Here is a 12,188-nt window from a genome sequence, read left to right as displayed (position 1 = left end):
GGAGGTGGTTTGAGACTGTATGCTAATTTGAATTGATTTTTTTTTTTTTTTTTTTTTTTTAATTCTATACAAAAATCAGTTTAGACTGCTTGGTACTGATTTGATAATGAGTAAGCAAGAAAATAGAACAAAGTTTCTTTTCGGTGTGCTTACATGGCTAAAGAGATGACACTTTTTTACTTGCTCAGCAATTTGGTTGTCTCCTATCAATGTCTGCCTTAGCTAATACTCTGGATTACAAGTGGAATTGAGGAATTAGTCTCTTTTCAGTACTGACAGCTATAGTTGTCTTGCATTTACAGATAAAGGTTTTGTCGGGTTTTCTTATGGCACACTCAGAAACCTGTCCCCCCCAACTTGCTCAGTAAAGTTTTAATCATTAACTCCTCACAGTATGAGAACAAGCGTTTGAAGCACAAGCTAGTTGTTCCTTTCTTATCCACAAAGCAGCCAGATGGTTTTGTTAGCTGTCGTTACAGGGGGAGAATTTAAGGTACTGCAGATCTTTTAAATCTTTGCACCACTCTAGGTAAGGTTACTCTTGAGAATGCATGGTAAATTTATCCCAAAAATCACATAAGATTTCTTTTTTTCAGCCAACAAATGTGTTTTACTTGCATTTTTGATTATATGCATTGTATACACTGATATAAGTTTGATTAGTTCTGATTATTTTTCGGATAAAAAGGTTACATGAATTTAGTGATGAGGTTGTTTTGACTAAAACAGGATCTCAAAGAAAAGGTTTCTATCCATATGACAGGGAATGCATGTTTTGTCTTTATTAGGGACTTGGAAACTCTTCATGTTAAAGGGGTTTGTGAAGAGTGCTACTTCAGTTCATATATAGTATGAATATGAGTCTAGACAAGCACTTGGAAATGCAAAAATAATGTGTCTCTGTGTGTGTATGTATCAACAACTTGAAAATCAATTCATCTTTGTAGTCTGCTCCACTTCCGCAAGGATGATGAGTGGTTTTCAGGGGTTTGAGAATTCAGACAAAGTGAAAGATGAAAGGATCGGGAGATGCATTTCTGTCACCTCAATGCCCCCATGATGTCAGGTAGATGGACATGGTTTAAGAGAAATACCACTGGGGGGAAAATCTCGTTTTGAAGTGTTTCCCTATGTGTACACTCATGGTGTGAAATGAAACTGATAATATTTTACAGAGAAGAACAGCTGTGGGTAATCTTCCTTTCGCATCTCTACTTCTGCTTCCCCCTTTTGTGGGTTGTTGCAAAGCCTTGTAAAGTGTGCGTGTGTGTATATATATATTATATATGTTGTGTAAACATTTTATATACACTTGCTTGGGCTTTTAAAATTGTGTGTGTGTAAAGAGATCGGAGTAATACCCCACAAAATACATCCTGACAGGTTTGCGCTTTAGAGTACTGCACAGGAAAGTGTTCTCCAAATTAGAAATCTTTAACAAAGAATGTAGCTCATGTTTAAACAACTGGGTTACATAGCTTGTATTTTTGCAAATATTAATTAAAATAGTTCAAAAGAATTCTTAGTCAAAACCATCTGTGAAGTCTTTTTTTAATCATCCCCTTGTTTCGGAGTTCTTAAAGGCACATATGATTTCAGTTTGCAGTTAATATGTTTCGAACATTACCACCATCTTCCAATCCAACGGGAGCAGAATTTGATCCAGAGGAAGATGAACCAACCTTAGAAGCTGCATGGCCTCATCTACAGGTATTTAATGAAGACTAGGACATCATAATCTTAACAGAATTCTTACAATAAAGTCATTGTTTCTTGACTCAGAATTTTTTGTTATGTGTTTGTCTTAAGTCAATTACATTTCTCCACAATATTTAAAATACATTTCTTGAATTTAAACTGATGATAATAAAACAACCCAGTATATTATAGATTAAAGGTTCATTGTATCTTGTGGTGCAGATGTAACTGCTATGATTTTAAATGAGCTTCTGCTTGTCACTCTGAACATATGCTTTGATCTGAGCCCAGCACAGCTCTAGCTTTCGGAGGTGCTGTGACAGAGGAGAACAGAGAACGTTCAAAACACGTACTTCTGGGAATGATGAATACTAGATTGCTGTATGTCATTTGAGTAGAATCTGGTGATGGAGCTCAGCAGTACTTTAAAGAAACTTAAGTTCTTGTACTTTGTCAGGAGAGCAAGAGCAAAGTTTTTACTGTGTGGTATATAAATAAAAACAGTGCAGTTCTCAGCAATTTTGGTAATTTGCTATTTATAAAATGATTCCTTGTTTAAAAGACTAATATTATTTTTGTTTTGGTTTTTTTTCAGCTTGTTTATGAGTTTTTCTTAAGGTTTTTAGAATCTCCAGATTTTCAACCCAATATAGCTAAGAAATATATTGATCAGAAGTTTGTATTACAGGTGAGGTAAAAAAAAGACTTTTTAACTTCAAGCACTAAATTATTTTTACAATGCATTAGATTCAGGTAAAGTGCATCTCTTCTTTTCCCTTTTTGCAGCTTTTAGAGCTCTTTGACAGTGAAGATCCTCGTGAAAGAGATTTTCTTAAAACAACTCTTCACAGAATATATGGGAAATTCTTAGGCCTAAGAGCTTACATCCGGAAACAAATTAATAATATATTTTATAGGTATGTTAGTATCTTTGTATTCTGATGCATGTGATCATGTATACAACTAAAAGTACTCTAAAGTTTCTACCAAATACTGCTACATTTGACAATAATTAGTGCCGGTCTGGGAGATACAAATTAGGGTAGTCTTGCACACAGCATAAATTTGGCAGCTGAAATTTGAGCTAGTGTGTGATTCAGTGGGTGGTTGGGTTATCTTTATCTGTAAGGCTTTTTTTTCTTATTGCGTAGTAGTGTTTGTGTTACAGTAGAGCCTTAATGTAGTTCTCCATAATGCAAAAGTTGGGCTCAAGTTGAATGAGAGATCTGGAATTTGCTTGAAGGAACATATTTACTGCCTTTTCTTTCCTCAGAACAGAGATGAACAATTTAGGGCTCATGAAATATTTTTTTAATTGTCGTAGAATGAATGTGTGTATTATCCCCAAAGGAGGGGAAAAAAAAAGAGATGAAAACCTAATCCACTGTATTACCAAAGCTCTTTAGAAGTGTGTGTTTTACTGGCATATTATGTCAAGTGTGCATGCAAAATTACGGTGCCTTCAATTTAGTGTTTTAGTTTTTGTATTTTTCTCTACAAATAATGGTATGGTGTATCAGTTTTACACTCCTTCCATCATGTTTCCCTTTTTCTCTACCACTGCTGTTTTCATCCCCAAATGAATGTTTGATGCTATCCCTTTAAGAAAATAGCAAAAAGCTGCCACATACTCAGTGCCATCTCATGAATAGCACCCAGCAGTACCAGCTGTAGAGGGAGCTTATCTTCCCTGCCCATGGTAACAAGTAAGCCTTTAGAAGAGAGACAGAGGGGCTACTTTAACATAATTAGTAAGCCTTCACTATCTTGCTTACAACTGCTCTTGACTGGACATGTCAAGAGCCAGTATGTCCAAAGGATAAAAGTACAGGTGTATCTTTCAAATAAAGATGTACCTTTTTCCCCCCGATACAGATTTTATTAGATTAATTCCAAAATGCATAATTTTGTAAAATATCTGTACCAGATAGTACAACAGCATCACAGTGTATTTAAAATTCACTTCTGAAAAGTGTTTTTATTTGCCACTCCTTGCACTTTATTTTTAGGGATAATGGAAGCAAAGTGTTCAAACACAGATAATTCTGGTACAGGGCTTTTGAGGGACCTAGAAATGTTCTGGTCATTAGATCAACTTTGTAATAGCTTGTATAAAAAATGTTTTCAATCTGAAATGTATATTGGAGATTACAGGATTTGCACTGTACAGACTACCTTTCTCTACCAAGTTGTAATGGAGGTAAAATTAAAAGGAAAACCTCACTTAATCGTATAATATTTAGAAGCTGGAAGTTTAAAAATTTTGCATCTAAATGTAAGCTAATGGACATGAGGACAAGGGAGGGAAGTTGTTTCGACTTCTTCTTGAATTAGTGGATTGTGCTCTTTAAGAGCTCTTAAAGTATGTGTAGAATTTTCAAAATATTTCCTTTTCTTATACTTTTACCTGCAAGTTGTCAGTTTATTGTGCTTAGCTAAGAAATGTGGGTCTCTATTTGTCTTTTAGTCACTGACCAGAATTGCCAGAATTCGGTCCTGATAGTGCATTACTCTATTTTTACTATTGCAAAATATTAATTTTTTTTAATTATTTAACCTTTATGCTCCTGTTAATTCAGTCCAAAGCGTTTTGTATCGTCGTCTTTAGTTTTGCTTGCAATTGTTGTTGTAGTGGATTGTATGGAAAGAGTCTTTAAGGAGAAAAAACAGTTGTAGCAAATACTCCAGCTTAAAAGTAGCTGTTAATGTCTGCCTATGACAAATTTTCAAATTAAAAATATTTTCTGACTAGTCAAATTACTTAAGCAGGAATTTTTGTAGCTTTTTGCAAAAAACATTGTGCATAGCACTTTCTCAATAAATTTACACTCAGGTAATTGGGAAGAGGGACGGCTGGGTGACCGCCTAGTAAATTACAGTGCTCTGTCAACAGAAAACTTGGAAAAATTTTACTTCCTCTGTTTTTTACAGAGCCTTTTGTTTGCACAGAAGTCTGTAATGGCAAAGAGCTTTTTAGACCCATAAGTAGTAACTGTTTGAACACCTTGTGCTTGCATGTGCTATAGAAGGTTGAGTTATGGCATTTAATTATGCCAGATGCTCTTGTGTTATTTTAATATTTAAAGCATTGTTTGCTGTGTTCAGTTTTGCATTATTAAAATGGCATAGAATATGAGTATTGGAAAAAGCTCAAGTGCATGCTGCTTTGTTAAATGTGGGGAAAAAAGAGCAGGCAAGTGTGAAGGTTGAAAGCAGCTTGATGTGCTATTGATTTATCTTTCTACAAAGTTTCTTTTCCACTATGTTTTCCTATTTTCTTTTTACTGAGTGACTAAAACCTGGGAGGTCAAGGCTACCTGTAATGTGAGATGGGGATCTTGGTGTTGGATTTGTATCTCTCTTCAGCAGTAACCGAATAAAGCTTTTTATTTAGGTTTATTTATGAAACAGAACATCACAATGGCATAGCAGAATTACTGGAAATACTGGGAAGGTAAGTTGTAGGTTTCATTTAATTAAACTTGCTTGGTCTTCAGAGTAGACTTTAAAAATCAAATTGGGAATTGCAGATTGCTTTGAGACAAGATTAAAATAGCTTCACGTCATGTCAGAGCTTAATGAAGAGTATAAGGTTTATGTAGGATTGCAGAAACACAGCAAAATCTTGAACCTTGTGGCAACGTTTTGGGATGTGACAATTTTTTAAATCTTATTTTTTAAGTCATCTTTTCTAGCTTAGGATCCCTGTAATTAATATTAGTTGTAAAGCAAATACAAATAATGTAGTGAGTTGAAATTTATTAAAAAGTTCTTCCAACATCACTAAATGCATAGCAGGTACACCAAGGAAGCACAGGTTATGAAACTTCAGAAACCTTTTGTTAATCCTGTTATTTTGCAAATTTCAGTGATGCATCCGAAAGCCCTTGAAAATTTTACAACTTAAAACTGATAGCCTCATCAAAACTAGAGTGTTTTTTATCAACTAATTTATGTAATTCATGTGCAAGTGTTTTGGGTGGTTTGGTTGGTTTGTTTGCTTTTGGTCTTTGTTGTTGTTGTTGGTTTTTGGGGGGTTGTTTTGGGTTTTGTTTGGTTAGGGGTTTTTTACTATACATTAATACACTTTAAAAGCTTGGTTAGGTTTACTTTATGGTGTTTGCATATCTTTTCACATAAAAACAACATGTCAACAAGAGCAGGTTGCTCAGCATTGTGTGTGGTTGGGCTTTGGGTATCTCCAAGGATGGAGACTTCCCACCCCTGCTCCTCTAGGCAGCGGGTTCCCATGTGTGACCATGCTCACAATAAAGAGCTTTTTTGCTTATGTTTGAATGAAATTTCCTGTGCCAGTTGACTCTTGCCCTTCCAGTGGGCACCACTGAGGAGTCTCGACTCTTCCTCACGCCATCCCTTCAGGTATTTGTGCACATGGATAAGATACCCCTGAGCCTTCTCTTTTCCAGGCTAAAGAGATTTATCAGCCTTCCTTTGTATGTTAGATGCTCCAGCCCTTTTGTTATCTTTGCAGCACTTTACTGGACTCCCTCCAGTATGTCCACATCCTTCTTGTTCTAGGGAGCCCATAACTGAGCCCAGCAGTGTCTTAACAGGGCTGAGCAGAGGTGAAGCATCACATCCCTCAACCTACTGGCAATGCTGTTCCAAATGCAGCCCAGAATGCTGTTGAAATTGGGAAAATGTTTTAAAATTTTCTAAGTCTACACGTCTCCCCAGAACAGTTCTTTAATTTTCATTGAAATGTTCAATGATTAAAGGAATTACTTATCCATCATGACCTCAACATCCTGTAATCAAGTAATACTCATCAAGATACTCTGAAGACTATGTAAAACTTAAATACTAGAATATGGAGCTAAATCTTCAAAACTGTTACTTAAGTCACAGGCTTTTTCATTCATGGTTTCGTTAAGTTAGCTTTAAGTGTTACAAATTTAAAAGTTAAGGTTGTTCGTTGTGTTTGGTTTTGGGGTTTGGTTTTTTTTTGGGGGGGGAGGGAAGGGATATTTGGTTGGTTTTTCTTTTTTCATTCAGGCTTCCAAATCAAAACTTCCAGTAGTTAAATGAGGTTTCTTGAGCTGTAACTGTTCTATATTGGTTATTCTTCCAGTCCAGTAAGGAGTTTAACACAGCATGTTGTTGACACAGAGCTGCTTAGGAGTAAAAGTTTTTAGTTGGGTTCTTGAGTTTCGACTTGTAAGAAATAGAGGAATTGAATTTCATGCTGAAGTACTGCATTTCATGTCTTTTTCTTTGCTAAGTGCTATATAATTCTGGACAAATGAACAATTCCAGTAGGAATTACTAATGCAGTTATGTTTTTTCTGACAATCATCTTTTGACAGGACTGCAGAATTTTTTCACATTCAATCAAGGCCAAACTTGCCCCACATTTTTGCTCCTTTCTGTGGTTTAACAACCCTTAAAACATCTTGGAGACATGCTTTTTTGTTTTTTAATGAAGTTAATGTGTATTTGTTGAGTATGTGGAAGTTGTGGCAAGAAACCATACAAATGTTAATGTAGTAATGGGTTTTTGAGATTATGCATTGAGAGACTTCAGGAGGAATAATTCGTATCCTCAAAAATAGTTGTGTGATCATTACTAGTGAAAATTAAGCATGTGCAGCAAGGATAAGCAAGTGTTTGGTAAGCTTTAATTCTGGGACATCATCTGATTTTTGAGATCTGAAATACATGTAACTTTGTACCTTTTGATGGTTTTGTGAGGTTCTGGTTTTGGCTTGTTTGGTTTTATTTGTTTTTTTTTTAATAGGAGTATATTAGGTTCCTTTTGCCTGGGTGCCTTCTGTCGTTGTTATTGAAAAGCATTAGAGTAATAAAATAGAATTTAAAATACTAAATGGGCAGTAGGATTCTCGATATTTTAACTGATGTTAATGCTGTACAGCAGTGCAGATCTTGTATAATTACTGACTTATATTTTTAAATTTCTTTCCCTGGCAGCATAATTAATGGATTTGCCTTACCATTAAAAGAAGAGCACAAAATATTCTTATTGAAGGTTTTGTTACCATTGCACAAAGTGAAATCACTCAGTGTCTACCATCCACAGGTAAGTTTTTGTTCAGCACTTTTCATACTAGTGTTAAAGTAAGTTTGCCTAGAGAGGACAGGGGGACTCGAGTCATACTGATGTGAATTCTGTTCTAAGCTCCAACATTTCCCTGATAACTGGCCTTGGGGAAATTACTTAATATATGTACCTATAATGCCTCACTTGTCGGGGTGGGGTGGGGTGGTGGTGGTGTAGAATTACTTTAAAATATGTATTTGCATATAAATAAATACCTTTTTTTAAAAAAAGCACTGTAATGTTTATAGCTGAAACACATGAAGTAGTTCATTAATGTGAAAGTCCTTGAGATACAACCACACACAAAATTTTTTATTTAGTTCTTGTTTGTAATGTTTAGACATACAAAAATTGCAGAAAAGTATGGTTTTAATGATAGTCATCTATAAACAGTTTTTTCTAAACTACATGGAGAATTTCAGCTGAATTCAGTTTCTCAAAACTTGAAAAGAATTGGGCATTTACTGGGACATCATTATTTATATCTATAGATCTCTTTAGAAGTAAACAGAAAAAAAGGGCGCATATGAGTTGTAGCATGCTTATAAACCAGCTGTGTGTTTTCTGTGCTGAGCTTAGTTCTATTCAGAATTTCTAGAGTGGGAAATCATACAATATTAGAGAAAATACAGTATCATGATAGACTGAAATTTTCTCAGAGGTCGTTACGCAGCTTTGGTTTTGGTTTGGTTTTGGTTTTTTTAATTTGAAAGTTGAACATTGTCTACATAGAGTCAAGTACTCCCGAGTTTTAAGTACCATTTCTTCAAATAAAAGCAGTAACAACTTGTATTTTTAAGAACACCATTTCTGTAATTATAATTCTTTAGCAATTAGAGATGCTTATAAGTATTTACTTTAGATCTTGCCTACTGGGGCTCAAATCAGTTCCTGCTGAAGTAGTAAGCTAGAGTGGCTCCCATTTAAAAATATTTTTCCCATTTTTTACTGCTATGAACACAACCTGTTGGGATGTGGCCAATTAGACCTTTCTTATAATTTCAACTAGTGCAGGCATCTGTGATCACCACCTTTTCTTCTACCTACCTGTGATGGATTGGTCTCTATCTGTTCCTCTTAATTCACAAACTAATTTTCCAAAACCTTCAGGTGATCTGCATTCCTCATTACCATCAGCAAAAAGAAGACATAGGGAATGTCTCTCTTACATGTCCTACTGAATGAAATAGGAGAGCATTTTGAGTGAGCTTAGTGTGTGAAACACCAAAGTAAACCCACAGAAATTCACATTGCAACAGTGGCAGATATTCAGAAGGATTTGCTGCCAAATCCAGATACACATGAAGAGAGCTAATTTCTACATCCAGTTCAAATTTATTGTAAAATAATGGAGAACACTGGGTGTAATCTTTGTACATTCCTCAAATTACTTAGGGACATTCTTAGTAGCAGTCATCAGAGAGGAACTGGGTTCATCAGCTGAACTTCCATAAATGGGGAGACACTAGAAAAATGGTTAAGCAGTGATCCTTCCATTTACTTTGGGACCATTGGCCTATTAAATTAAAGGGGTGTGTGTAATAGTTCACCGTTCAGGCACAGATAGACAGTCTGATTCTCAGAATTGAGGTTGGTAAATACCTCAGCGTCAGCTTGTATCCGCTTTATATTGAGATGCACAGTTAGCATTAGTTCTCATGTCTAGAAAATCCTAAGATTTACAACTGTTCAATGCATTTTTAACTAAGGTTATGAAATAGAAAATACTTACTAAATCAGCATGGGACTCCAAAATGTTAGCAAGCGGAGAGCACTTTAAAGGACAAGATAGTGATTTTTAAATCCTGTGTTTGAAAAGATGAAGTGTGCTGAAATGCAAAGTACTAGATCTAAAAAGAAAACATCACATTATGTGTTTGCCTCTATTATAACCCAGAAAAAGGTGAGGACAGACTTGGGAAGGTTGGGAAAAATTGGTAAAATGTATTTACCCTTTTGTTTAAATTGTCTGCCAAATAATTTCTGAAAAATTACAGAAAAAACTGTTGTGTTTCTATTTGAATTAGTAGCATTCTCCACTTATGCTAGTGATTTCAAAGTGGCTTCTGTTTCACAGTGAGCATTAATAAATATCTTTCTCTCTTTCTGTAGCTGGCATACTGTGTAGTTCAATTTTTAGAAAAGGACAGCACACTTACAGAACCAGTAAGTTCCATTATTATATGTTTTGGAATATTAATATTCCTTTCATCTGTAGACTGTTTAAGGGAGTTTGAGGATCAAAATACTGATATGTAATTGTTTTTATTAGGAAGAGTCACATATTTAATAATTTTGATCTGTCAAATTCAGTTTTTCCAACAGTTGTTTGAATGTCCAAAATGAATTAAAACAAACATTAAGAGCATACCTTTTACAAACAGAGCAGAGTTTATTCTGCTTATTTTGTTCTGGCTGTGTGGTTATGAGATGGTCAGTGCAGAAGCGGTTTAGTCAGAGATCAGCTTGCCTGAACTGTGCTCTATAGAGAGACTGATGTTATGATGGAACACAGATTTCTGGCACACGGAGCTACCTACTAATGCAAGGTTTTTGAGTTAGATCCTGTTCATGTCTGTGAAGTTTGGACCATAGACAAAAACAGACATTGGTCTGGCTGCACATAATTGCATAGATGAATACTTTTAATTGTCCTTGATAGTATATAGTGCTTTGCCTCATTAAACCCAATATGAAGTAGGTAAGAACTAATGTGTTTAATCACTAAGTAGCAATCAGTAAAATGATTGTTGTTAGAAAAGTGCACATTATTACATTATAACCATTTCCATTTTAAAATGGGAACTGGGATTCTTGAAACAAATGGAGTATGCAGCTGAGCATGAACTCTCTTTGACTTTGAGTTTTTAATATTTGTTAAGTTATCAAATGTCAGACATTCTGTCATTTGTGCTATATGACATCTTGAAATCTTAGCTTGCTTCCAGAAATCGGCTAGGATGTTACATATGTCCTAGTACAAATCCAAACTAATACATATCCAAGTCTGTTTTCTTTTTTTGATCCCAAATTAGTACATGATTACAACATTATTTAAAAATCTAACACATGCATCACTGAAGTACTAAGGTGTCCTTCAGAAATTCTGGTTATTAACAAAAAACTCTTTGTTTTCCCTTCTCGTTGTCATATGAGACTTTTTGACATCTTACTGAAAAAATCTCCATAAATTTCCCAAGGACATAGTATCTGCTTTCATACAAAAAGCTGAACTTCTATAAAAATTTCAGAAAACAAAAATAGAAACTGCTTTTTTTCTTTTCCCCCCTAAATGAGAGCAAAAATTGTTCTCTGAAAGGCTAATGAGTCGTTGCAACTCTTAAACTATATAAAAAGACAAAATATACGTTTTATTTATAAAGAGTTTTTCCAGAAGTCTGTACTGTTCTGGATTTTGACTCTACGTCTACATCTAGGCCTAGACAGACACTGTCATATTTTTGTTCTTTATATGGCTTTTTAGTTTTTAATCACAAAACAAAAGCATTTATAAATTCATATGTTCAAGGTTGTATTAATTACTCGTCAAAATATCTAAATTTAAGATTGAGTGCTGTAGTAATTTAAAGTATTTAACATAGTTTAAATATCCTTCGAAGGAAATTGTCTTCCTAATTGAATATTCTTTGGTACTAAATTGCCACAGATAGAAAACAGGTTTTATGGTTAAAAAAAGTATAAAATCTTATGCTTTGGTTTGAAAACTAACATCTCTAGGGAAAAATCATTGTTCTTTCGTAACAAACACATTTGTGTTTACTCGTATTTTTCTTAAATCAGAAATTGCTAGCAGAACAAGAGTTGTTATTCCTTCAATATAACTTTGTATATTTCCAAAGATTCTTGAATAAATTATGATGTAATCAGTAACTACACGAATAAATACGATGTCTAAATACATTTTAACTGCTAAGCTAGTATCACTTTTCAGACTTAAATTCTTTGACTTACATATCAGTACTTAAGAGAGTTCTGGTTTTCAATTAGATTTGGGAAACATTTTCCACAGATGTATAGACTCTTTTTTGAAGAGTTGTGAGCTAACTGACAGACAACTTCCTTCAGATCACATTTTTATGGATCCCACCCATCTATCTTTCGAGTATTCATGGTTTGCTAGGCAAAAACTGCTTCAGCAAGCTGGGTAAATAATAGTTATTAAGAAAGCTAAATCTGTGATTACAGTAATTTAGTCAGTTAAATAAAACTCAATGTTTTAAGAGCAACACAAGCAGAGTTTGTTGGTCATCTGTCAATTTGGGTATTTATAGTAAATACTTTCTTAAAATATAATCATAAAACTTAATTTCTTAAGCTTTGGAGTACAGCTCCAAGAAATTAGAGATTGAAAGCTGCTTTCGCTTAAATGGTAGATAATTTTCCCCATAGT

The 12,188-nt window shown here is 34.6% G+C and overlaps 1 protein-coding gene across 6 annotated transcripts in view; it reads left to right on the top strand.

Annotated features, from left to right (window-relative positions):
• The window catches only part of PPP2R5C (protein phosphatase 2 regulatory subunit B'gamma), an 81,503-nt gene that overhangs the window by 55,702 nt on the left and 13,613 nt on the right, over positions 1-12,188 (top strand). For 4 of the 6 annotated variants that reach the window (XM_030481199.1, XM_030481204.1, XM_030481203.1 and 1 more), the window contains 6 exons: positions 1,600-1,710; positions 2,294-2,386; positions 2,485-2,615; positions 5,093-5,152; positions 7,648-7,756; positions 9,890-9,943. In XM_030481199.1, coding sequence (XP_030337059.1) covers positions 1,600-1,710; positions 2,294-2,386; positions 2,485-2,615; positions 5,093-5,152; positions 7,648-7,756; positions 9,890-9,943 — 558 coding nt within the window. The remainder of the gene's footprint in view (positions 1-1,599; positions 1,711-2,293; positions 2,387-2,484; positions 2,616-5,092; positions 5,153-7,647; positions 7,757-9,889; positions 9,944-12,188) is intronic. The other 2 variants (XM_030481201.1, XM_030481200.1) reach the window with 2 other exon arrangements.

The sequence above is a fragment of the Strigops habroptila genome, chromosome 4 (assembly GCF_004027225.2).
Source record: "Strigops habroptila isolate Jane chromosome 4, bStrHab1.2.pri, whole genome shotgun sequence".
In the NCBI taxonomy this organism is placed as follows: Eukaryota; Metazoa; Chordata; class Aves; order Psittaciformes; family Psittacidae; genus Strigops; species Strigops habroptila.
The sequence above is the reverse complement of the archived record's forward strand: the minus strand, read 5'-3'. Positions and strand labels throughout refer to the sequence as shown.